We start from the raw sequence: 27,415 nt of genomic DNA on the forward strand, positions 1-27,415 counted from the left end.
TTAACAATTTCTAATTTTCCTACATTCATGGTTCTCACATTCCATGTTCCAATCACTAGTGTCTGCTTACAACTGTTCCTCTTGCTTTGTATTTCCATGCTTGACAGTTCTACCTAGGTTGCCCTTTCTGTTCGTCTATGTGTGTTGGTACATGGGGTTTTCAGAGGCCTGCCATTTCAGAAGTGGATGGCCAATCCTTCTTCCTAGTCTGTCTTAATCTGAATGTTTAGATTTAGAGCAGCATTTGACAGACAGCTATTTGTGCAGTAGTGAAAGATAAATCCCTCATTTTGGAGTTGACCATTAGTTACAGTGTAGTCCCTGCCCTTAGCCCAGTGCCTTGACTCACTTATTTCCCAGCTCCACCCTCCAGCAGGATACCACTGCACTTCTACCAAATGCCTTCAGAATTAATCTCCCATTGCCTGACCCATGACCTGACAGCTTGTCAGAGAGATTTTATATAATACCAATATATATTGACATTTTTGGTATAATTTTAAAGCTGTTTAAAGAACTCAGTCAGAAACCCTGTACATCAAATTCTATGTTTTAAAAAAAATACTTAGATTTAAAGTTTTTACTCAGTCAGTATTAGAAAAATCTCAAATTCTTTTTCCTCCTGTTGCAACAGACTTATTGCTGACCCGCTAGTTGTTTTTCTGAGGTGGTAAATCACTCAAAAGGAAATTGCCCATCACTGTCCTTCAGAGCTCCTTTTGGATTCAGCCTTTATAATTTTATTCCCTAGGCCACCAGAATTTCTGAAGTCAGTATAAAAGAAAACTATTATGTTAACATTCTTAAGTTCAACATAAAGGTAAGTCTGTGGTATTCCATATGGAACCATGGTGCTTTAAAGTGGTAAGCAGTTCTGCTGTCAACCTGAAGGCACATGATTTGAGTCCACCAGCTTCTTCACTATAAAACAGATGAGCAGTCTCCTCCTGCGTGATTCACAGCCTCTGAAAAACCTCGGGAGAGTCAGCTATGGGTCAGTTCTGACTTGATGTTACTTAACACAAGTAGCTCAAGCACTTAACTAGATACCTTAGATTTTGTTTATTTAGTTCCTAGAAAGTTGCATTACTGAACCAAAGGCCATGCCTCTAGCAGATTGGATTCAGCAGCCAGACAAAAAGATGGGCAGTCTCATCCTGTGCTTTTTATAGTTTCAGGAAATCTGCCATAGAGTCAAGCAGAAGTCATTTCTCACTCCACAGAAATGTTGTTGATGTTGTTGGGGGCCATCAAGTCAATTACAACTCATAGCAACTCTGTGAGCAACAAATTTGAGCCTTGCTCTATCCTGCACTACTATCATCACAATCTCGGATCTGCTCCAGTTCACTGTGTCCATCCATCTTGTTGAGAGTGTTCCTTTCTTTCTCTGACCCTCTGTTTTTCCAGGCATGTTTTCCCCCTGCAAAGACCAGTCCCTCAATTTTTTTTTTGCTCAAGTTTTGTCTTCATCTCTAAAGAGCACCCCGGATGCCCTTCCTCCAAGACAAATTTGTTTGTTCTTAAACTATTCAGTCCATGAATATTTAGTACTCTCCTCCAGTACCACAATTCAAAAGGCATTAGTTCTTCTGCTGTCATCCTTATTTATCGCCCAACTTTCATATGCATAGGAAGTAATTAAAAAGACCATGGCTTTATTCACATGCACCTTAATTTTTAAGCTGGCAGTGTTGCTCTTTAGCATTTTGGAGAGGTCACTGACAATAGACTTTCCCAGTGTGGTTGCTGCTCCCATGGATGATGTGAATCCAAGTGAAATGAAATTGTTGACAACTCCAGTTAGTTTTACATCTATCATCAGTGGTGACGATTTTTGTTTTCTTGATGTTGAGATGTAATCCATATTGAAGGTTTTGGGCTTTAATCTTACGCAGTCAGTGTTTCAAGTCTTCTTCACTTTCATTAAGGATGGTGCTTTAATCTGCCTAATACAGGTTATTGATGAGTCTTCTTCCAATTATGATGCTACATACTTCAGAATATAGTACATCTCCTTGAATGATTTGCTCAGTATAGAGATTAGATAGTTACAGAGAAAGAATACAACCCAAGTGTACACCTTTTCTGACTTTTAATCATAATGTGTTCCCTTGTGCAGGTGGACAGCTGTTTCTTGGTCTAGGTTTTACATACAATTAAGTATTCTATAATTCTCATTCTTTTAACTGATATCCATAATTTGTTATGATCCACACAATCTATGTGTGATCCACACAATTTATTGACTATGCAGAACGCCTTTGCATTGTCAATAAAACACAAACATGTTTCCAATGAATAAGTTTTATTTACTTTGTGAGTTCAAATTAGTTTACTAATACATGTAGATTTTCTTCACATCGTTGTAGCTGTGTATTTACATGTTCAATTTGAAGGGTTTGTAAAGAGATTTCTTTCCCTTTCCTCTCTCCTAGCGATGTGCATTTTGTAAGCACCTTGGAGCCACTATCAAATGCTGTGAAGAGAAATGTACTCAGATATACCATTATCCTTGTGCTGCGGGAGCTGGCACCTTCCAAGACTTCAGTCACTTCTTCCTTCTTTGTCCAGAACACATTGACCAAGCTCCTGAAAGATGTAAGTTTACTAGAGGTATATTTTGGAACATTTATCAATACATTTCTATAAACGGTCAAATGGTATAAATTTGTGTTACCCTATCTCTACTTTAAGGTAGTAATATTATATAATTCCAGTAATATGAAGTCTGCCACATCCTAAAGGGAATCTGCTTTGTAACATTTTAATTGACATTAAATTGGGGAGGGAAAAGCATTTCTTCAAATAATCAATTCTTACCATTTTCTTAAAAATGTTTACATCATTTCATTGCAGAAAGATTGAAATATACTACATATTTCTAGTATGTATAAGATGAATTGACCAAGTTACTGCAACAGCATGCTTGAGCATCCAGATTGTGAGAAAGGCACAGGAGTGGTGCAGAGTTTCAGTCAGTTACAAAAGGAATCACCCAGCTTGAAAATTACATGATTCACTTAGATGTTAATTCAGTAAGCACATCAGTAGGATTGTGAAACAGTTCTGAAATTCTTGGAAATTTGTAGGGCCTTCCTTCTTCACATCTCTGCTGGTGTTCCTTCTTTATTCATCTCCCTTGGTGATCAGTATTTCTCAATTGAACATCTTTCTGTTTTAAACATCATTTATACCTCATTGAAAATGTTAAAGTTCTGAACTTTATGTTATACAGCAAGTGAAAACCTTTATTTTTGTCATTAAATATAGAACTTCTGTTTTTCTTAGTATGTGAGTTTCCAACAAACATATATGGGTTCTTTTACTGCTGGTAAATTGAACTATCAAGCTCATTATGAAATACGCATTATGCTTTTTTTTTTTAAAGAAAAAAAGCAAACAATCAACAACACAACATGTATCACTGTTACTTTTTGTTTGTTTATTAACAATGTAGGTAAAGATTTGTTTACCCTTCCCAACTTAGTGAGGTATAATCTAGCTAGCTCAAGCATAAACATATCTCAAATATAGACTACATGTTGAAAATAATGCTTTAAATAATTGTGTTCCATTTCATATTTTAAATAATTTCATTCAATTTCATGTTTTAAATAATTTCGTTTATTTTCATGTTAAATTAAAATTATTTTGTGTCTATTTCTATAATCATTTTCCCTTCATACAGAAGTAAATTATTTGTGGGACAAATGAAATTTCAAGTTATAAGTAGGTTAAGAAATTATTAAATCTAGGAGAAAAATGTTTGCACACTATACTTATTAGGTTGTTTTTTATTAGAATATCTAATGTAGTTAATTACATGAATAAGTGTAAGCACCAATGAGATGCTATCAGTCATCATAGTTGCTTTTATTTTGGGTGCTACGAAGTACTATACCATCCTGATACAAGTATTTTTGTAAATGTCGGAGGTAACATTTTATTTAACCTTTTTGTATTTAGTCATGTTTCAGACCTTTATAAACAATATACCAATGTTTACATGACTAAATATCTAGTATTAGAGATTTTGTAACTTCATGGCACTACTATATCTTGGAAAATATAATAGTATATACTTTAAGTTATATGGTAAATATAGCTTACTTTCTAAAATGATGACTTATAAGACCTGATTTGCGATGATTTGCCATCCTTTATTACAAAAGTTCACGTTGACAGAATAAAACCAAAAAATGCAATTTTATTTTATACTGAAGCAATTCCCAAATAGACTGATGGACATGAAGAACAGGAGAATAAAATGTAAAATAAGTAAGGAAATTTGGCCATGGAAAGAGAAAAGATAAGTAGGAAGGCAGTACTGAGGTTGATAAGCAAAATAGATCATGCTTCCTAGAGGTAAACTTCAAACTTGGCAAGAAAGCTGACTAGCTGTCAACAGGAAGAGGGAAATGTGAACATTTGCTCGATTCACAGTATATATAGCATAGCATAACAGAGCATAAGAGGTTACTTAATTTTTATACTATAGAGTAAGGTATATATTGTAATACATGGATGTCTTGAAACATACCTTGCAGCATGAGAAGCAAATTGTATAGAACTACTTCTAATAATACCCTTCTTAATAAGCCCAACAGAGTAAGTATTCTGTTGGGAATTCCTTGGGAATTTTAAAGAGGGCAATCTAAATGCTCAGATTTCTGATCATCTGTCTTAATTCAAAGTTATAATCTTGAGTATATTGCAGATTAAATAGATTAAGTAGTCTGTATAAACTGTGAAATGGTTTTAGAGACACTGATTAGATCTGCGTTTACGGTACAAGATGCTAAGATTGTTAAAGTTGCAGTCTCTTTGGATACATTGTCATTAGGATTGAATGACCCTAACTAGTAGAAATTACATGGCTTTGTGCCTTGTATGTCTTATTTATTTAAAAAAAGTAGCAATTTTAGCTCAAGTTGTGAGAAATAGCCTGCATATGCATGATATACATGGATTCTGCTGGTTAAGTGAAAAGTGATATACTTTAGTAACTAAGTTATGAGCAAGATTGACATCTTTTTATGAAAGAGTATCTGTAACCAAGATAGACTTTTCATCAGTAAATCATTTCAGGCCAGCTTTAAACATGATAAAACCAAGACAGCCCAAACCCATTGCTCTGATGTGGATTTAACTCATGGTGACCCTTTGTGAAGTGTACATTGTACTTATGTACAAGTAAATAAGATTACTGGAGGTGACTCCAGTGTTGTTTTTTGATGGTGCATGGATACACTAATTTTGTGTTGAATTTTGGCACTATATAATACATCTTGGAGATAGAACCAGATAAACTGCCTGTCCGTGAAAGCGGAACTAACTATTCAAGATCAAAGGGCAAAAACCATTCCAGGTAGAGGTATAGCTACTGCATAGGCCCTGATGATTAAGGGACAGAGAACTAATTATTGTGCTTGGAACATGGTGGTTAGATGGTAGAGATAATTTACAGGTATTATAAACAAAGGTAATGAATTTTTATTTTAGTGTATGTGCAGTGAAGAGTCCTTGTGAGGTTTAAATATGGTGATGCTGTGTCTCTTCATACACACATTCAGTCCCTGCCCCCAACTCTGTGTACTTTCATCTCTCCTCTTTGACTCCTTCTGCTTCATTTAAACTCTTAATAGCAACCTGGTGTCCTTATTTGTCTTTGTATCTTTTGGCAAGTCCCACTTTTCCATCACCCAGACTTTAGACTTTTCTTTCTTTCTAACCTACCTAATATACAGACCCGCATCTATGGACTACGTAAGTGATTTACCTTTTCTTTTTAGCATCATTTAATCGGCATATCACGCAGTACAGTGTCTTGTCAATTACAAAACCCCATAGATAATGTATGTCATAATGTTGGTGTTAGTTATGAAGCTGTACTGGCTTTGATCTCTTGTAACCGTCAGACAGCAGTGTGACTTTTTATGTTCTTCACTAGTGCTGTTATTCTTAGTACATTCTAAACTTTCTCAAACAGCAGTCTCACCTTCCAGTTTTACTGACTTTAAGCTCATTTACAATTTAAGCTCAATATTTTTCTTTTTCTCCACTTCTTTTTTGCAAAAGGGTCACTGAAGTAGTGCCCTTGTCCAGAGCCTTTCCTGCTCTTTCTTACACTGCTTTGTTGTGCCACAAGAACTGCTCCCCTGCTTACTTAGCATCTGCATTCTGTCTCTGGGCACTTGCTTTTCTGCAATATTGGTCACTTGTAAAGAGCATAACCTTTGAGCAATAGACTGTCATATAATTCCTGTCCTCTCTTTTTAGTTGTTATCTTTAGTTTTTTAGCTTTTCACCCAATCTCTTCTGCCTTTCCAAAACCTATACAAAATTAGTTTATTGTTTCAAACTTAATGGGTCTGTGGCTTGTGAATGTATGTGTGTACGTATAGTTACTTATTACATGACACCAAAATTATTCAGCAAGACCATCTTCTCATACATGATCTCCAAAGATTCAATCAGTATTTCCGTACTGATTCATTTTTTTCCATAAATACTCCCTGATTGGAGAGAAGATCGCAACTAACTTTAAATTTCTTTGTTTCTTTATATAGTAACTCTATTACTTTTTTTTTTTTTTACAAGAGAGCTCTGATAGCCTAGTAGGTAGGGAGTTGATTTGCCACCATAAAGGCAGAAAGTTCAAATGTGCCAGGTACTACTGGGGAGAAACATACATAGTCTCTTCCCATACTATTTATAGTTCCTGAAAACTACTGAAGGCTCAGTTATGGGTTTGAGCCTTTTTTTTTTATTTTTTACTTATTATGTGCCATCAAGTTGATTGTGGCTTAATAATGTTTTTAGACTAAATTATAACATATGGATAATCTTAAAGGCTAATTTATTGCCAGTGATCTGTACTTATGAGAACATGACAGTATTAACTTTGAAGGATTACTGGAAACAATCACAGAATTAAAAAATGTTACCTCTCACAGTAATATACACAGTTGTCTTGCTACAGAGTGGGGTTTACCAGAACACTGTTGTGCAATCTATAGTGCAGAATATATATAGTGCAAAAATATAATGTCAGCCTTATAATAAACAGTTTTAATTTTCTAGTAATCAAGTTAAAACCATCCAAAGAAGCTTTTGCAGTTCATTTTAGTATTTTATTCATCCCGATATAGCCAAAATATGTTTCAGTATATAATAAATATAAAATATGCTGATTTTTACCCCCTTTTTGTCCTAAGTCTTTGGAATCTTGTAGCCAGCTGTGGTGACTATGGCAAATTAAAATGTCAGAGTTACAAACTCTAGAAGGCCTCACAATAAGATTTTAGGCAGTGTACTTGGCAGATTGGAAGGTGAACTGAGTGTCTGGTAATCAAGAGTCAAGAGTTGATTATTTGCCATAATTTTTATAAGTTTTGAAGGTAGGCTGCAATAAAAAATTAGTTTCTAAATGTATATCACTTGAAAAGATAAACATAAAAATATTTTCTTATTAAGACAAAAAATTAACACTAATTTATTATTTCCATGAAAGATCAACTATTTATGACATATTTTTGCATAATTGGTATTTCAGAATGCCTATCATTTTAAATATATTTAATAAAACTTGTTTTGTGCCACAGCTGATGCATACAAATTTTAAAAAGACAAGCCCCTGTCCTTAAATGTTTCATACTGTTGTATCATAATTCTTCAGTTAACTAATATGAGTATCTTCTAAAGTATATGGGAAAAAAGAATATTCAGTAGGTCTTTGGGTGTGATAGTAGTAAGTGTTCAGGAATATGTTTGAATAGAGATTTTCCAACAGAAGTAATCAGGTATGTAAGAGCACACAGGCATTGTGTTGTATGCATGCAGACTCCTTGACAACACACAAATAGATTTTCTGATTTATTTGGAAAGAGAGGTGTTTTGGTTTCTTCATGCTACTCTAACAGAAATATCATTGATGAGTGATTTTTTTTTTAATGAACAGAAATTTATTCTCTGTTTCGGAGGCTAGAAGTTCAAATTTAGCGTCCTGACAGTAGGAGGCGGCTTCCTTTTTCTCTGCCCCTGAGAAAAGGACCTAGTGTATTTTTAGTTTTTGTTCTTAGACACCTTCATGTCTTCATGTGGCCAATTATTATTCTCTCAATTTATATTTATTTTTTTCTATGCTTATTCCAGTATTTTTATCTCAAGGTTATTGACTTAAATAAAACATACCCTATACTGATAAGGCATCATCAACATAGCAAATAAAATTCTATTCTTTATTGGATGGGATTACACCCAAGTATAGGGTTTAGGATTTATAACATGGATTTCTGGAGGGGGTGCAATTCAAACTGTACCTCTTTGTAGGAGGTAAGGACCTTCATACTTGAAGATTTTGAGAGTAAACTTCTTTTTTCAACTCCTTTCTTTTAGGTGACAGATTTTAATATAGGCAGGGGTTAACAATTAAATTTATGTGTTTTAGATTTGTAGATGATTTAGAATTTCAGAATTACATGAAATAGATCGTTGTTAGAGCAAAATAGGATGAACAACTATACAAATGGAACAAAAAAGTACAATGTATAGAAAGTTTTAGTAAGACTTGCTGTCAAATTTGGATGTATTGGTAAGGCAGAAATTGAAAATCAACAATAATACTAAGATATCTGCACTTATTCAAGGCATTTGAGAAAAAGGGACAGGTTTTGATTAAAAGAAAAATTTCTTTTCAGAGTACTAAGTCTGAGCAACTTTAGAACTTCCAGGTATTGACATCCAATAAGAATTGATGTTTAGAAAAGAACTACATGGCTGGTAATATAGAATTGAAAATTGATAGTGTTTTATGATCACAACACAAAAAAGAAAAATAGAAACAGGAGGAAATCCTAAGGAACTTCACCATATCAAGGGACTGTAGAGGTGAAAAAGCCAACAGAGAAAGACAAGCTAGAGGGTCAGAAACTAAGGGAATGTCAGGAGAGAGGTGCTGTCTTTGGCTTTTTGCCATAGAAACCATGCTGTTGTTTTTGTACTTAGATGCCATTGAGTATGACTCCTAGTGACTGACCTTGTAACAAAGATAGGGAAGTCTTTGTTGTTGTTGTTGTTGTTATGTGCCTTTGAGTCGCTTGTGACTCATAGTGACCCTATGTACAACATCCCTAAACTCTGTCCTGTGCCAATCGCACTGTCTCTGACACTCCCATCCCGATTATCCCAGTCTTAGCAGGAGAGAAATTAGTTCTATGGATGCTGCAAAGGTTTAAAATGTAACCACTGGATTTAGCAAGTATTTGGTCACTAAAAGAGAGTCTAGTGGCCTAGTTTGGAAGCTGGAATGGCATCTACTTCCTAAACAACATGCCTCTGGAAACTATGAACTCAGAGAAATGATAGTAGTTATAGGACAGGGTTGAGGTATTTTGTTCATAGGGTCACAATGAGTCATGCTCAACTTGGCGGCCACACTTAACAACAGTGGCCAGTGGTCAGAAGTTGTACTGCCGACCCAAAAGCATGCAGTTCAAATCAACCTTCTAGCTGAAGAAAAATGAGCTGTCTCCTCTCATAATGGTTTACAGCTTCTGAACACTCACAGCTGGGTCAGCTATGAGTCTGTTTCAACTTGATGGCACATAATAACACCACCATGGTCATTGGTAACCTCACCTAGGTGGTTTCAGAGAAGTGATATGTACAGAGGCCAGTTTTTGAAGTGTAAAGTCAAAGGCTCATAAACTGCAGCCTTTAAGTCTCAGTAAATCGTGACACCTATTTTTGTATTCCTTCCATGCTGAGAATGATTTTTACGTTGTTGTTTTTTTTTTTTAAATAACTGAAAAGCAAAGACATATGACAGAGACCCCTGTGTCCCTCAAAACCTTAAACACTTATTCTCTGACCTTTTATAGAAAGTGTTTGCTAGTTCCCAGTATAAATGAAAAGAATACTTGTTTCAAGATGCTTGACTGAAAAAGAAAGAATATCACAAAGGCTTATAACCAAAAAAGGATAGGACTGACTAAACCTTCAAGTAACAGGGTGGGGGAAATAAGAGATTGTCATATATCAATTAAAATGGTCATAGACTAAACAGACACTTTTACGGAGATCATATGTGTTATATATGGGCCTGTTTATATATTTCTACTAATGTTACAAATTTAGAATATATTATTCTCCTTTTTATAATATTTATGAATTTTACTGTGTTCTTGGCAAGGCAAAGTTTCCTTACATTTCTTTTTGTTTTAGATGGTAAAAACTATTGATAAAAAATGCCATTTCTTTTTTCTACCATATTTAGAGAGAGATGGTCAGTCCATAATTACGTGGATTTTGATGCATCTGACAATGATATAGATGAATGTAAAATTAGTATATGAAGTTTTATATTTGTGTGTATTATTATATAACTTTAATCTTAATGTTCTCCCTCATAAGACATTTTCTCTTATTTAAAAACCCTTATTTGAGTAAAAATGAGTCTGTGTATGTTGTTTGTGCTTAAAAGGCATCTTAATCTAAACGACACTAATTTTTTTTAACTTTGTCCTTTATCTTATTTGTTAATTTCCAGATATATTAAATCCCAAATAAAATATTTATTATTACACTGTAAAGTACATGTCAATTGATATTTTCCTTGTCAGGTTCTTTCCACCAAGCATATATTGAGCATTAACTAGGTGCCCTGTATTGTCATTGTTCTTAGGAATAAAAATTTAAATAAGAAATGTTTATGGGCTCTAGTAGATGTAGGCAAACATACTCTCAAAACGGTCTAATTAAATTTAAATTAAACACACTAGAATGTATTTTATTGAACTATTTAGTCTGATTGGATGTTAGTTCAATGTGATAATTTCAAGTGTCTGACACATTTACCATGTAAATTCCCTTCAGGTGATTTTTTAAATTGTAAAGTCAGAAAAAATAATAAACTTTTATACAACAATTTCATTGTCTTACTGTTAAATTATAGCAAAGGAAGATGCAAACTGTGCAGTGTGCGACAGCCCGGGAGACCTCTTAGATCAGTTCTTTTGTACCACTTGTGGTCAGCACTATCATGGAATGTGCCTGGATATAGCGGTTACTCCATTAAAGCGTGCAGGTTGGCAATGTCCTGAGTGCAAAGTGTGCCAGAACTGCAAGTAAGTTTTAATTTCAGCTCAAAAGTCTATATTGAGTCTAAGAGAAGGGGCAAGGTTTGTGTTAATATGATAAAGGTTGTTAATATTGCACCTATATTCAATCAAACCATCGTTATAATGTCTTAACGTAAACTTTTTTTTGTAGAATACTTATTAACATATCATTTTGAAGCAAGTCTAGGCAAAAACCAATTTTAATAGTTTAAATGCCTCTGTTGACTAAAAAGCTGAGTTAAAATTGGCAAAGAAAACTTTTAAATGAATGATATTAACAATTTAAAATAAATAAGCATGAAAATACTATTTATTTTGAAGAGGACTGGAGAGACTAATAAAACAAACCTCTAACTATAGCAGTTAGTTGTTATAGTTAAGACAAAGATTTATTGATATAATTGAATTTCCATTCAGAGAATGATTTCTATTAAAACTACTGTAGACACACACAACACACACGCTTTTTGTGAATAGAGCCTACCAGTAACCATAATTACAAAACAGAGTATTTAGAGGTATTTAATAGGGTTACCTTTTCCAGTGTATTACGTTTTGTATTTCAACTCTTGGTCATTTCTCCAATTTTTTCCATTATTTTCTTACCCTGCTAAATCAGCATGTAATTTGATAATTTTACCAGCATCTTCAACAGTGTTCAAATGATGTGTATGTTGTAAACTTTTTGTAACTTAGAGACTTAGGCCACACACTACCAGTGTTCCATTTTTTATTTATTGAATTTTCTAATAATAAGCATCAGTATCTTGGAATTGTGTACAATAAATATGACCAGAAGTCCTCCATATACTGATGAAAATAGTAAGTAAATCTTTATATTTTGCCTTGTATCTGCATTCAGTTTCTTGGGAAGGTATGAGAAAGCTTGAAGAAAAGATATTTGTATTCTCCAATTTTTTGTGCAGAATTTATTGAACCAAATAACTGGAGGTCAATTAAGCCATCTTCTCTTTACTGCTAATTATCCCTAAGTTCAAAGGTTCTTTCCCTCAACTTGTCTTCTTGCATTCCCCAGATTTTTTGTTTGAGGTTTTTTGGGTGGGTTCCCCTGGGTCCTCTCCCCCCCGCCCCTTGAATGAAATTCTTATGTCTTATGTGTAGAGTAAGTGGCCAAGAGTATGACGGAGGTTATGCTGGAGGGCACAGACCCATCTTTGGGAAAGATGAGTGTCACAGAAAAAGTTTTAGATTTTTTTAAAATTTCATGGTGATGACACGATTAATATTTTTAATATATATTTAATGCATTCTCTAAGCTCTTGAACCAGCATTATATTTAGTTCTTGAAGTAATCCTTCATTGTTTTTCCCATTTTATAAACAAGACTCAGAACTAAGTTGCCCAGAGTCACACAGCTAGGAAATAGAACACTGAATGCAAGTACAGATCTGACACCCAGGCTCATCTTCCTATTGTATTTCCATATCCTTGCAGTCCATGGTGCCAAGATTTATTCCTTTTCTTGCATCATCACTTAGTTATATAGGTCTTTCCCTAGGAAAGAATGGGTGTCAGGTCTTAAAAAGGAAAGACCAGAAGTTGTACATCTTGCCTTCATTCACTCCCTTCCTCTTTAACAGGAATCCTTGAATAATTGAAGCATGTTAATCATATATGCACTTTAAGCATATGCCTTTTGAGACCTTAGGAAGGTATCTGCCTCATCCTCTGAAGGAGAGGTTATTGCTCTTATTATCTGTGCAGAGACAAAAATATTAACTGTGCCATTCCCAGGATCGGGTCTTTTCATGATTACTTATGTTATAAAACATAAGTGTAAAGCTAAGGCATCATTAATGCTATCTTATTTTTTTAGACAATCAGGAGAAGATAGCAAGATGCTAGTGTGTGATACGTGTGACAAAGGGTATCATACTTTTTGCCTTCAACCAGTTATGAAATCCGTACCAACAAATGGCTGGAGATGCAAAGTAAGTTGTTTCTTTTTTAAGAACAATACCATGCTTTATATAAAGAAGACAAATTTAATACCTACTCAAATCCATACATTACCATGAACATTTTATAAAATTAATTGATAGTCAATAAACTGCACCTATTTATACTCTATAATTTGACACATGCATAAACCTAACAAACCATCATCACCATCAAAACAATGAACACATCTTTCACTCCCAAAATTTACTGATGCTTCCCAGTAATCCTCCTTTCTATTTATCTTCCTTCCCACCTTCCCAGGAAATATGTTCTTCATCACTATAGTTTGCATTTTCTAGAATTTTACACAAATGACATCTGATAGTGTATACTATTTTTGTTGTTGTTGTTGTAAGGGGGTGGTCTGGCTTCTTTTATCCAATATAACTCAAGATCCATCCATTTTGTTGTATATATGAACTATAATTTTTTAAAATTGATTTATAGGAGAGAGCTACGATTTGTTACTGACTCACTTGCTGATAAAGATTTGTTTCTAGTTTTAGGCTATTATAAATAATTCTACTGTGAACTTACTAATTTGTAAGCTGTTTCATGACTTATAAATTTATTTTTAATTGTTATTGTTAATCTTTCTGGAAACCCTCTATAGGAGGTAGAATCTCAAAGGAACTAAAACCAGATTTTTAAAAACCTATTAACAGTTCATAGATAAGCCTATTACTTTGGTTGATAAACTTTTCTTTCCTTATCTTTTATGTGCATTTAGTTATATGGATATTTCTAATAACTGTAATAAATATTTGAATTCTATTATTATGTGTAGCTTTTGTATATCCCCACCCCAAACTACATGGCAACTTTTACAAAGTGATTTTAACTTGGATGTTTCTTTTTTAGACCAACAGATTTTCTTAGTTTTGAGATTTTTGTAAGATCTAGAGACATTTTTCCTATGCTTCACATATAAGATGTTCTTATTGATGAAATGCATTTTAAGATCTAGTAGCAGTTAATGTTTTCATTTTTCTAACTATTCTTCTAATCAATGATTTGCCCTTCTTTTTTCTTTAAGTGAACACTTTCAAGTCATACTGGTCTTTCCTACAATCATTCATAGACATTTGTCTTATACCATTGGTTAGGCTAACTAATAAATTACAGTGTGTAATTAAACCCATATTGTATATTGCTTTTCCCTTCACTTATCTGAATAGTTCTCTGCTCCTTCCTCTCTAAAATAGATTATATCTGTATATAAATCTATCATTGCTTTAGGAGTCAGAATTCCTAGTGAGTTTTCTGAAGCTGTAAATTGCACCAGAGCAAGCTGCCCATGTCTTCTTCCCTGTGGAACCACTGGTAGTAGAGCTGTCTGCCAGAGTAGCACCATTTTTGGATTTTCAGTGCAATTCTCTACAGACTGTTCCACCAGAGTGCCCTGAACGTCTCTTTAGCATTCTATAGTAGTGATCATGTTGTTAAATTTTTAAAAGTATAATAATTTCTTATAAATTCAGTCAAATATATAAGGGGGACATAAAATGTCAGTCCTACACAGACTTTTTCAAAAAATATAAAAGGAAGAAACTCTTCTAACCCGTTTACAAGGTTAACATTGCACCAATAGTAAGTAGATATAGAAAAACATTGCAAGAAAAGTACAACTAAAATTAAAAAAAGTTTTAAATAAAATTTTAGCAGATCAAATCTAACAAAATAGGAAGCAAGAGTATTATACTATGATCGATGTATTTTCAAATATTAAAACACAACTTTCATTTCTAGAATAAATACCATGCCATTGGCTTAACATTTGAAAATCAGCACTTGTTCTCTACATTGTTGCTGTTCACTCACAGTGACCCCGTGCATAATAGAACTACATCTCAGTTTTACATCATGCTCAGGATTTAGATCAGACCATTGTGGATCACAATCATCGACTGATTTTTAGAAGGTCACCAGGTCTTTTCTTTGCAAGTCCATTTTAGCCTGAAAACTCTGCTGAAATCTGTTCAGTATCACAGCAACATGCACATCTTCAGCAACATGAATGATAACTGTATGCAGTTCCTTGTCTAGAAATCAATGTATACATCGAACCCTTGCTCGCTATAAACAATGATAATGTGAAGCATTCACTATGGCCTTCATTATGGAATATACTACAGAGCAAACAAAAATCCTCAGAACTAGACTCGTAAACAATACCTTGGTAAAATGAGAAAAGATTGAAGTTGTCAAAGATCCCATTCCACACAGGTCCACAGCAAACATCCATGGAAGCAACAGTCAAATAATCAGACAATTAATCACAAGTCTTTTGCCACGGGCATTTGCATGTTACCTAACAGCAAATAACAACCACCACTATGGGTGTTGACTGTGGATTCAAGTAAAATAAATTGTTGACAGCTTCACTCTATTCACCATCTGTCATGATGTTTGTTGCTTGTTAGTCCAGTTCTGAGAGTTTGTTTTCTTAATCTTGAGGTATTTTGCTTATGTGCTTTTAATTTTTCTTTTACTTCCACACAGACTTAAAGTTCTCCTCTTATATTGCTAGTATATAGGAAAATGCAGTTTTATAAAAAAATGAAAAAAGGCACTAAATTTTCTCATGAATAATAAAGCATTTATATAATTTTAAAAGGGCATTTGCATGTGAAATGTTAAGTGGTAAATAAGAAAGGCTGAAGAAGAGCTGGTGCTGGTGAAGGAATATTGCTGTTGTTGATTGTCTTCAAGTCAAGTACAACTCATAGCAACCCTATGAGCAAAAGGCCTGAAGACCCGTTACAACTATTGACATTTATCAAAGTTCAGGTTATTTAGGAAGTGGATGCCACTCCTGCTTCCAAACCTGTCATAGTATATTACTGTTTTTATGTGCCATTGAGTTGCCTGTGATGTATAGCAATTCTTTGTACAGTGAAGGAATACCAAACTCAACAAAGAACAAACAAGTTTCTCTCTGAAGACATGAAGCCAGAATGTTCCATTCAAGTGAGGAAAACTTTCTGCTTTTTAGTGTATGTTTGACTTACTTTAAGTATGTCTGTGTCCTGGTCCATTTCTCAATGATGTCTAACCAGTGTGAAGAATTTCTACCGGCCTCAGAGGAGCCCCCAATAGTCTACCTCGTTAGGGACTGTTATTGCCAACTATGGGGATGGGTACGCAGTCATAGGCTAGCATGAAGTGGTGATCTGCAGAACAGAAATCCCTAAGGATGGTGCCCTTCGTGAAAGGGCCATGCACCAGTGTGGTGCCCCTCCAAGCTAGGAGATGACTGCAGGCCAGGTCTGATACAGGCTATAGGTTCCTTGGAGGGAGACAATGTGTGTAGAGGCTTGCAGGTTCCCAGGACCAAATCCAAAATGTGGGATTTGTCATCAGGCATGGCCTCAGAGGAGCCTAGACTAGTCCAGGCAGTGCCGCCAGGCACCTGTGGTTGGCAGTGGAGGGAACATCACTACCCTCATCTCCAGAAGTGCACTGCGAACAAGAAGGGGTATCATATCTTTGGTATCTCCTGTTGGGGGAATGGCACTACCTTGATCTCCAGAAGGACACGGTGAACAAGAAGGGATAGACCTTTCATATCAGCAATCTGTTTGGCCAGCTCTTCAGACTGGATTCCTGTGAAACATAAATAGGTATTCAGATGGTTGCACTGCATTTTGTATGGTACTGTGCTGTCTTCTCATTTTGTTTTCCTTCATTTCTTCTTCCTGTCCCCCTTCTCAGTGTTCTAGGATTATATTTGTGTTCTGAAATCTTTGTCGAATAACACCTGAACGTATCTGTTTACTTCTCCAAACCAAAAGTTGCCTTCTTCCCTCTATTTTTGTGTGTATACTGGCTCTGTGCTGTTTTGTGTACAACTACTGGCTCTGTAGTGGGTGGGGTGGGGGAACAATATGTCTATCTGGTGAGTTAGGATAAGGAATTGCAATGCCAATGCAAAAGCACTTGTTTGAATCCCCCACCTGTCTATCGTGAGCAGTCTTCTATTGTCAATTATGAGTCAGTTCAAACTTGATGGCACACAACATCAACAGTCTAGACTATGAAGAAGAATGTGAAATCAAAATTGGAAGACTGGTTAGCAGTGTACCTTATGCAGATCACACGTCCTTGCTTCCAGAAAGAGACTTGAAGTACTGATCAAAGGCTTCAATATCATAAAAACCAAAAATCCTCACAACTGGGCTAATAGGCAACATCAGATAGTTGGAGAAAAGGTTGACGTTATCAACTGCCTCCTTTCACTTGTATCCACAATCAACACTTGGGTAGAGGCATTCAAGAAATAAAGATGTGTCACATTGGGCAAGTGTACTGTCATGGACTTTAAAGTGCTAAAGAATATGGATGTCAGTTTAAAAAGCCTAATTTAAATTGCTTCATATACACCTGAAAATTGAATAACGACTAAGACAGAAGAGTTGGAATCTTTTAAATTGTGGTCTTGGTCAGGAGTATTTTATAAAGCATAAATTGTGTCAAAAGAACAAACCTGTCTTGGAGAAGTGCAATCAGCTTTCGAGACAAAGATACTGAAGCTTTGCCTCACAAAATTTAGACACACTGTCAAGAGGTGCCAGTTCTTGACCCTTAATGAGATGGATTCACATGGTGACTGCAAGAATTGGCTTGATCATGTGGACAGGAGGGTGGGTCAGATTTCCATCTGTTCTTAGGGTCACAGTGAATTGTCTGTCTGCTCCATGGCACCTAGTTAATCTGCTTGTATAAAGATCATAGCCAAGGAATCCACTTGGGACCATTCCATTCTCCTGTATTGCTGTTGTGTAGAGTGGAGTCGGAACCAATTCATAGATGACCCACAGTGGGTTTTCAGAGGCTGTGACTCACAAGAGAGATTGCCCATCTTTCTCTGTCATATGTGATCACCGTAAATTGGCAATTTACTTGATTTACCAAACCACAAAAACATTGCATAATGATATGTGTATAGAATACAGAGTACTTAAATTCTTCAAATGAAAGTAAAAGATAAAAAATAATGTTTGCCTTTAATCCTCAACTGACTCAATAAAATGAATTTTTTTTTTGTTTGGAAAATATTCACAAACAGTATTAAACTGTCACCTTTCTTTGCTCTCTAAAAGGACAAATGTATGTTACAAGAAGCCAGTGTATTTCCTTTTAGATTTGTCTCTACAGAGAAACTACCAAGTTCTCAATTTGTTAATTATGCAGTTTACTTATTTTTACAAGTAGAATAAGACAAAACCCTCCTTATAATAAAAGCTGCCTTACAAGGTTTTCATTTTATTTATTATCTTGTTTCCTAATGCTTCCTCTCCCATCCACTCCCACCCCTCCGATGTCCATTGTGGCACAAATCTATAATACATGGCTTATCGACCCAGATATATCTAAAATAGAGAATTTACTGATTTGTTGCTTGCCGTCTGTTGCCAAGTTGATTCCTACGTAGGAAAAGGTCTTTTGCGTGTTTTATGAACTTATCTTGCACTGAGTTAGGATACTGCTTCTCAACTATTAATTATGATATTGGAGCATATTCAAAGACCTACTTGTTTGCATCTTGCTGTTCTTGACACAAAAGAGCCTGGTGGTCCTAGTGGATGAAGGGTTGGACTGCTAACTCTTAAATCTGCCCTTCAAATAAATCACCAGCTTTTGTGGGCTGTTGGCTTTCCTAAATGTTTTTTAGACTTAGAAAACCTGCTCTGTCCTCCCTGGCACCTGTGAGAAGACAATTATTCCATGGCAGTTGATTTGGCTCTCTTCCTTGAACTTCCTTACAGTCTTGGTGTCCATTGACAACACCTTGGTGGGTGTGGAGGTGTGGGCGGGGAACCAAAGGCCTGAATGGGGAATGGCTTGTTGAAAGTTAGCTGACCTTTCTATTTTCAAAACTAGCACTTCCATGGAAAACTTTGTGTCTCAGAAAACACGTAGCCCTCCAGCGGTACACTCGTGATCTTCCTGTGTTCTCACTGGTATCCAAATGTGCACTGCTACCCTCTGTGTCAGTTCCTCCTCTCGTTACTGACTCAGCTTGCTGGCCTCTTAGCGTCTTGCCCTCCTGTGGTGCGGTATTAAAAGAGAATTGGATGAAGAGCGTTTCTCAGTAGGCTTCCACATTGCTGGAGTTATGAGGCCAGCCCACCCTCAGGCTCCGGACTGGTCCTTTGGTTTTCTAGGAAGCTGGGTGGGGAGGGGGAGGAGGGAAAGCTGGTTAACTGGCCAGGCTGAGCCCTCCTACTGTCAGTCTCCCAAGTAACCTGTGCATTGAGCAGAGATGTATGGTCTACAAAAGGACGTAGACTGGAGACTTAAGCACCTGTGGATGATGTGGGTGTGAAAGGAAGTGGGAGGAGTCGCCAAGGGAACCCAGAACACCTGCGCACGTGCGCAGACACGTGCCCTTTTCCCGCCCCCGCAGTTAAAGACTGGGACCTGGAACTGGAAGCTTCCCAAGGTTCTAGGCTGGTGGGGCCCACAGGTTCTGTTCTGCAGCTGGCCTTGAGGTGAGGTCTGTCTCGGGGAGGGTTGGGGGAGTGGCTTTTTACCTGTAGAACAAAGAGCCTGGGGGGACTGACTTTGAAGTGTGGGGGCCCTTGGAGGAGGCCTGGATGATATCCGCCTGCTTACGCTCATTCTTCGGGCTCGTTTTGTAGGACTAAGGTTGGTTCAGTTCGATTTATTTATTTTTTTTTTATTATCATTGGGTTCTTGATTCATTTTGTGTATAAGGGAAGATATATTTGATATTTCTGTTTATCTCCACTTACATTAGTGTCCTTATCTCTTTTAGAAAATCAGAAAATGTGCAATTCACTTTACTTTTGCCCAATTCATCTTTCTTTTACTATAGATCCACCTTTGGCTATAGCGTTGACTGAGTACAAGTTTGTATTTGTGACTTTATATCCGGCATAATAGTTATTTATCTTTTTTTTTTTTAAATAGGTTTTTTTATATTGGTTTGCTTATGAAGTTCTTTCATGTATTTTAGTTAAACATAAGCATATTAGTTTGTGTTCTAATTGTTTTTGATAAAAGGAATGCTTCATTTTTTTACAGCAAATATTTTATTATGCTTGAAATACACTGACTTTATAATATATAAAAAGTAAATATGTGTTTTTAAAAAATTTGTTTTTGGTTTATATAGAGAGTTCCCATATATTTCTCACCTCTGCACCAATTACTTTTTTTAAAATTTTTTTATTTTATTTTATTATTTTTGTGTGTACTGTCAAATCAGATCTGACTGGTATAGGAGGAGATTGTCCCTCCTTCTCCAGCAGAGCATCTGGTGGATTCGAACTGAATTCTTCTGGGATTGCAGAGCAGCTTCTTGCCACTAGGCCAACCAGTTACTTTTTTGAACGTGGTGTATAGCATTTGTGTTTGCTAATTTTATTTGAAGACATTTTCCTCCTCTCTTTTACTTGTGATTTAATAAATTAATACTTTTGACTAATGTTCTCTGTTAATTTCTTCTTTTACACACACATCCTTTTTTACATCATTCACATACCTTCTTTTTACACATAATAGTTATTTCTGGTTATTTAGCTAATAGATTAGGCCAGTGTTAATGTATATTTTCTCAATATATAATTGCTCCCAGGCCAGTGTTAATGCATTGTATATTTGTTAATATATAACTGCCCCTTTTGTCCTTTGCAATTCAGTTGTACTATTGCTTTCAGTTGTACTATTTTAAATACGTACTTTAAAAGGTTTAATAAAACATTGATGTCATTGAAATGCTTTGTAATTTTTAAAATTTCCTTTGTTTTGTTTTTCTGCAGTGATTTGCAATTGAAAATCTTATTTACATGAATTCTAATAGTTATCATAAATATTGAAGATAATACATTTAGCACATCGTTCACTGGTAGCCTAGTCTATAGGCCATGTCTCTGTGGCGCTTGGAATCTACCTTGCTGTCTGCAGGAGAAGGATGAGTAATCTCCCTTGAGATTTATAGCTTCAGAAACCCAATGGAGGGTCAGTTAGGAATCCATTCTGACAATGCATTTTTGAGTTTTCTTCCTGGCTCAGTATAAAATACAGAAATTAGAGAATTTGTTTCTTTGGGTTTTTTTAAAGCCCTCTTTGTCATGATTAAATTAACTACAGGCTTAAATTTTGAGGCTTTTTTCTTTGCACAGAAATTGTTAAGTTTCTCAATAAATGACAACCTTGTATCTTCGATTTTATAGCTTTGGTTATATTTTTAAATAGAGCTGAAAATTTTCCGAGTGCCTGTGTATCCGAAACTGATCTTAAGACTACTACAAGAACTTGGTTAGAATGTTTCCTGGTGCACCTTTTTTCTTTTTACACTGGAAATGTTTCCTTAGAATTTTTTAAACTATGGGATCACAGAAGAAAAACTTTCCCTGTTTATTCCTTTACTTTTTTTTTTTTTCAATTTTGTTTCAGGTTGAAAAGGTGGCTAACAACAGTGGTCTTGAGTTCCCCATTAAGTATATGCCGCCCGCCCCCCCCCCATGTTTATCTTCTCTATATCATCTTGTCTCATCTAGCTTAAAGTTTTCATTATCTTGAAAATTTTCTTTCCATTTCTGGGAGTATTTCTTGAGAACATTCTCTGCCTACTCTTTGTTTACTCTCTTCCTCATTTTCTGTCCGCAGTAGTCTGTTTTCTCTTTCTGAGTGATGGCATTAAGCACGCTATTACTGAGGGGGGTGGTGGATATCTTTTCATCTCTTTTATGGTGGCAGTGTAGCATGGTGGGTTAGCCTTTGAAGTCAAACTTGTAGTACCTGTTTCATGTGTGTGCGCGTGCACGTGTGTGTGTAAATTTTTACACATTTTTCCTTCCTATTCTATTTCCTCTTCCTAGGTACAATGTTATGGTACTTCTCTTACAGGGATATGGATTTTATGTATGTTTAATGGTGTGTAATGTTTAATGCCTAACACAAAATAAGTACCCAGAAGAGGGGGAGAGACAGAGGAGAATGTGTAACAGAATTTGAAAACAAAGACCAAGAGAGAAGACCCTGGATGAGATAGATGACACAGTAACTGGGGAATTGAGGGTAGGTGTGTCAGAGACAGTAAGATTGGATTAGGATAGGACACGGTTCAGAGCTATAATGCATTGTTGTTGTTTAGTGCCGTCAAGTCGTAGAGGACTCATAGCGACCCTATGAACAAACGGCCTGAGCACTGTTCGTACATAGAGTTTCCGGAGGCAAGCCATTTCGGAAGTAGATGCCTCTCCTGCTTCCAGGCTTGTTTTAGTCAGGAAGCTTCAGCCAACGCTGTCCACCATGGGTACCCATTACCACGATTGGCACATCACTGTCACAGTCTTAGCATCACAGCAACCACGAGTTACCTCTGTACAGCAACGCACAGACCAGTGCTATACCACCTAGAAGAATGTTTGACAGGAAAACAATTTGAACCTGGCCGAGGGCCGCAGATGAAAATCACCCACCTTCGGCTTGGTAGCATAGCTTCCTTTCCACTAGGCCAACGTAGCTCTCTCTTTCTCACCAGTTCTATAATGCATAGGGTTGCTAAAAGTTGCAGGTGACTCAGTGACACATAACATGTGAGTAACTGAATGAAAACCCAATTTGTTTAATAAATTTGCACTCAACCCTTTAAAAAACTCTCAGCCTTCATTGCTGTGAAGTGAAAAATGACTCATAACTGACCCTCCAGTATGTTCTGTGGATGTAAGTTATACTGGAGGAGACAGTTTCTCCCATGGAGCAGCTGGTGGATTTGAACTCTCCAGAGAGGCCGAGTCTTTGAGATAACAGTTCACCTTCCTGCAAAGTTTACCACCAGAACCCAGTACACTAATAATCACCAAAGGTTTTCTATGGAAAAGCTTATCTTCTGAGCACTTTAAAGAATGAGCTTCTCTGAATATCTATAGTCTTCTGTTATAATTTGTTTATCAGTTTAGCTAACATTTGAGGACTTATTCCATCAAATACTGAAAGAAGCTGGAGACGCAACACAAACTAGATATTTCCCCAGGCAGGTGTCAGTATAGTCTAGCTTTTTTAGTTTGAGTGAAAGCTTGTAAATCATACGTGTTTTCGTTCACTCAATCCCACACATTTTGTTTCATACCATTAATTGTAATTGATAGATACAATTGGTAACAGCTCTGGTTACCTAGTGAATAAGGAGTTGAGCTGCAACTCTAAAGGCGGGCAGTTCAAATTCAACAGCTGCTTCTCAGGAGAAAGATGGGTACGCTCCTTTGTGTGCGTTACAGCCTCTGAAAACTTGCTGGAGAGTCACTGTGAGTTGGTTTAGACTCAGCAATACAGTGTAATTAATGAATTACATGTCTAATCAACTCTTAGTGTAAATTGCCTTTTCATTCACCCACCATATCTTTTCTTACTCCCTTTTTTCTTTCCATCCCTGGAGACCATCCAAGAATGATTCTGTGTGCAAACCTTTCCTTAGCTTTTTGTACTAGTGACTTTATATGATAATTGTCCTTTTGCTGCTGACTTAAGTAGCTCAGTCCATGTTGTGCACTGTTACACTAATGTTTTTATAGTAATTCTGTTCTAGTTATATATACTAACACTCCATTGACTGAATGTGTGTTAGTTATTTTAGTCATTCATCCCTTAATGGATACTTGGACTGTTTTCAACTCTTTTCATCTACTTGTTTAGTTCTCCTTTGTTGAGTTTCTTTCTAGTTATTCTAGAAACGTGATACACTGAAGTCATCTATTACTGTGAAGTTGTCTTGTTTCTCTCCTTCAAACTGCTATTTATCACAATTTCCTGTTAGATTTTAGAAAGCATCGACTGATTACATTTTTATGTTGGCTGCAAAACTTTCCTGACCCTACACGTTCTACTACAAAGAACTCTCCTTTCTTCTGCATGTTAAAAGTACTTAAATTTTTTTTATGTTGATAATTATTTTTTAACTCATTAATTCTTACCTCAGTAATTATTGTATGAACTATTTTTGTGTCCAAAACACCATTATTTGGCCACTGGTAGGCCTAGAGGTGCATCAAGCAACATAGCAGCTGAGTGAAATATTTTTAGTTGGAACCAACAGTTGCTGTCCTCAAGAGAAGTGTGGCAGTTACATTCTAGGCAGGGCACATGAGAAATAAGCACAGAAACTGCATATGGCAGTTTTCTGCTCTGTTGTGTGGGATTATTGTGAGTTAGAATGAGCTTCCTGGCATCACACACCACTTTAGCTCCTTCTAGCTGGCTTCTGTATTGTATCCATAGGGTGTGCTCTCTTTCACCTCTTTTTTTCCCCCACCTCTTTTTGAAAGTTGTGTTTTTTGGTGGTTCGTTGTTTTATTGGTTTTGCTATAAGAAAAGAGAGCTCTAATGGGGTAAGGAGTTGTGCTGCCAATCCAGAGGCAGGCAGTTTGAATCTCTCGGCTACTCCACCGGAAAAAGATGACGGTCTCCTCCTGTGAGATTTACAGCTTCTGAAAACCTCTGAAAGGGTTAACTGTGAGTTCATTCCGACTCAATATCACATAACAAAAAAAACCCATAAAGACTTAACAGTCTCATCATTTATTTTCCCTGTCGACCCTAGAATTATTCTTCTTTTTAGTAAGTAAGTAATGGGGACTCCGTTAGTAGAGCAGGGGGTGTAAATATGCTCTTTACTCCTGGGGACTGTGTGCTGTTCTGCCCATTCAGCAAACGGGACTAGAAGGAAGATTCATGCATTTGTTTGCACTCATACTTTATATATGTAAACACATAAAGAAAGGCACATGCTGTCTCTTCTGAGTCCTAGTGACCCCTTAGGAAACTGTAGAACTGTCCTGTAGGGTTTCCAGGGCTGCAGATCCTTAGAGAAGCTCACTGCCACGTCTTTCTCCCAGGGAGTAACTAATGGGTCCAGACCTGCCAGTTAGTAGTCAAGTGCTTCACAGTTTACCACCAGTTCTCATTGTGCATATGTAATATAGGAATCATAAATCTACATCGCCCTCTGCTTTTGATCCCTCCTTTGTGAGTTCTTTGTTATAAATTCTTATAAGTTCATTTTGTAATAAGAATCCTGGGTCTAACATTACTTGCTGGTGTGTCTGGCAAAACAACTCTACAGGTTTGTTTGGGGTTTTTTTCCATTTGTTTGCTTCCTTGTTTTCTTACTGATTTAATTGAAAAAAAAATATATGGGATATTAATGTGCTTTCAGAATGCAAAATTACAGAAAATGAACTGTGCCTATCACCTGTATCACTTCTCATTTTCCTTCATCTCTTAGAGATTACTGACATCATTTTCATGTTTTTCCTCCCACATTTTTATAATTTTTAAGTGAATTTATGTTTTCCCCTGTCTTGCAACAAGGTAGCAGTTGATGATAGGAGGTGTCTGGGTTACTTCCCCATATTTTTTATGATAAGATAAATTTATGCTTTCTCTTTTTTACAGTAATTAGCAGTTGATGGTACCAGGTACAGTACATGCTGTCTTTTTCAGTTTTCTCTGTAGTTATCCAATAACCACTCATTAGACTCTTTACTCCCAATGATTTGAGAGTTCACCTTTTTTATATGTTAAAGTTCTAGTTTTGATTGTGCTCATTTCTGTATTGTTCCATTAATCTACCTCATTCATGTGTAATATGACACTTTATCTTACAGAGGCTTTTGGACTGTGTGATTTTGGTGGTCTCCTCAAGAACTTTTTCTTCTAATACTTTGCCTAAATGACCTGTGTGTTTAGTTTTCTGAGTGAACCTGCCACAGAGTAGGCTCCAGCTTACAGAGATAATAGAACAAGACCCTGGCCAATCCTGCACCATCTTCACAGTCTTGACTCTGCTTGAACTCATTAATGTGGCTACTGTCAGTCCATCTTCCTGATAAGCTTTCTCTTTTAGGACTCTGTACTATTCCAAGTATGATGTCTTTCTCCAGGGACTGGCCCTCCTGATAATATGGCTCAAAGTATGTGCAGTTCTGGTTGCATTTCTTCCAAAACAGATTTTAATCCCTACTTGTGTTCATCCATGGAATGTTCAGTATTCTTCACCAGTACCTAAATTCAAAGGCATCAGTTCTTCCTTGCTCTTCTGTATTCACTGGCCAACTGCCACATGTACTGATTGAAAAACCATGGCTTGGGTTAGGCATATCTCAGTTTTTAAAGTGCATTCTATTTATTTAGCACTTTGAAGCGATCCTTGGCAGTTTTGCCCATTTCATTGTGTCTTTTGATGTCTAACCACTGTTTTCATGGATGTTGTTTGGGAATCTAAGTGAAATTGTTGACAATTTCACTCTTTTCTGTCATTATGTTGCCTCTTTGGTCCGATTGTGAGGAATTTTGCTTTATGTTGAAGTGTAATCAATACTGACAGCTATAGTCTTTGATCTTATTCAGTATGTGCTTCAGTTTCTGTTCCTTTTCTGCAGCTAGAGTTTATCATCGTTATCGTATAGGTTGGAGGTAAATCTTCCTCCAGTCCTGATGCCACATTCTTCGTATAATCCAGCTTTTAAGAGTATTAGTTTCTCAGCATATAGTTTGAATAGATGTGGTAAAATAATACAACGTGATGCCACCCATGCAGATTTTAAACCATGAAGTATCCCCTTGTTCGGTTTGAACCACTTCTTGGTCTGTATATAAATTCTGTATGAGCACAATTAAATTGTTCTGTAATTCATAGTTTTTACCATGTTATCTATAACTTTAAGATCTATTTATATATGTCAGTGAACAACCGTATTAGTGCTTTTGTTGGAACCAACCCATAGCTGATCCTACAGCAGATTTTCCAAGGCAGAAAATCACACAGGAGTGGATTGTTCATCCTTGTCCTGCGTGGCAGCTGGTAAATTAGAACCTTGTACCTTTGGGTTTACAGTGCATTTTCTTACCCCTAGGCTATTAGAACACCTTCTCTTTTTAAAAGGTTTGCTTTTTATTTGTTTGGAGAAATTTTTGTCTTTGGAGAAATTTTTGTTTCTTTGGAGAAATTTTATGAAGCACATAAGGATTTTAGAAAATTCTATTTATCTTGATTTATCCTAAGTGCATTTTTGGCTCTATTTAATAGTCTATGCTGTAGATTAGGGTTCCTAAGTTGGCGTCTCTTTTTCTTTGATAATCTTTTTGGTTTAGGTTTTATGTCTTTAATCTTGATACAGTTTGATTTTGATAAAGTTTGATTTTGTCTATGGTATGAAGTATGAATTTCGTTTCAATTTTAGGTAAATAGATATCCTGTTTTGCCAGTAGTGGAATAGCTGGGTCAGGTGGTATTTCTATCTCCAACTTTTTGAGGAAATGCTAGACTGCCTTCCATAGTTGTACTACTTTTGCTGGAGTGA

The 27,415-nt window shown here is 36.1% G+C and overlaps 1 protein-coding gene across 1 annotated transcript in view; it reads left to right on the forward strand.

The window, feature by feature from the left end:
* Positions 1–11,008, forward strand: part of LOC102873693 (histone-lysine N-methyltransferase 2C-like) — a 58,004-nt gene extending 46,996 nt beyond the window's left edge. The window contains exons 5-6 of the mRNA XM_006895186.1: positions 2,439–2,601; positions 10,958–11,008. Coding sequence (XP_006895248.1) covers positions 2,439–2,601; positions 10,958–11,008 — 214 coding nt within the window. The remainder of the gene's footprint in view (positions 1–2,438; positions 2,602–10,957) is intronic.
* Positions 11,009–27,415: the final 16,407 nt, after the last annotated feature.

This window comes from Elephantulus edwardii, unplaced genomic scaffold, assembly GCF_000299155.1.
Source record: "Elephantulus edwardii isolate Elephantulus edwardi_28Jun2011 unplaced genomic scaffold, EleEdw1.0 scaffold00161, whole genome shotgun sequence".
Lineage (NCBI taxonomy): Eukaryota > Metazoa > Chordata > Mammalia > Macroscelidea > Macroscelididae > Elephantulus > Elephantulus edwardii.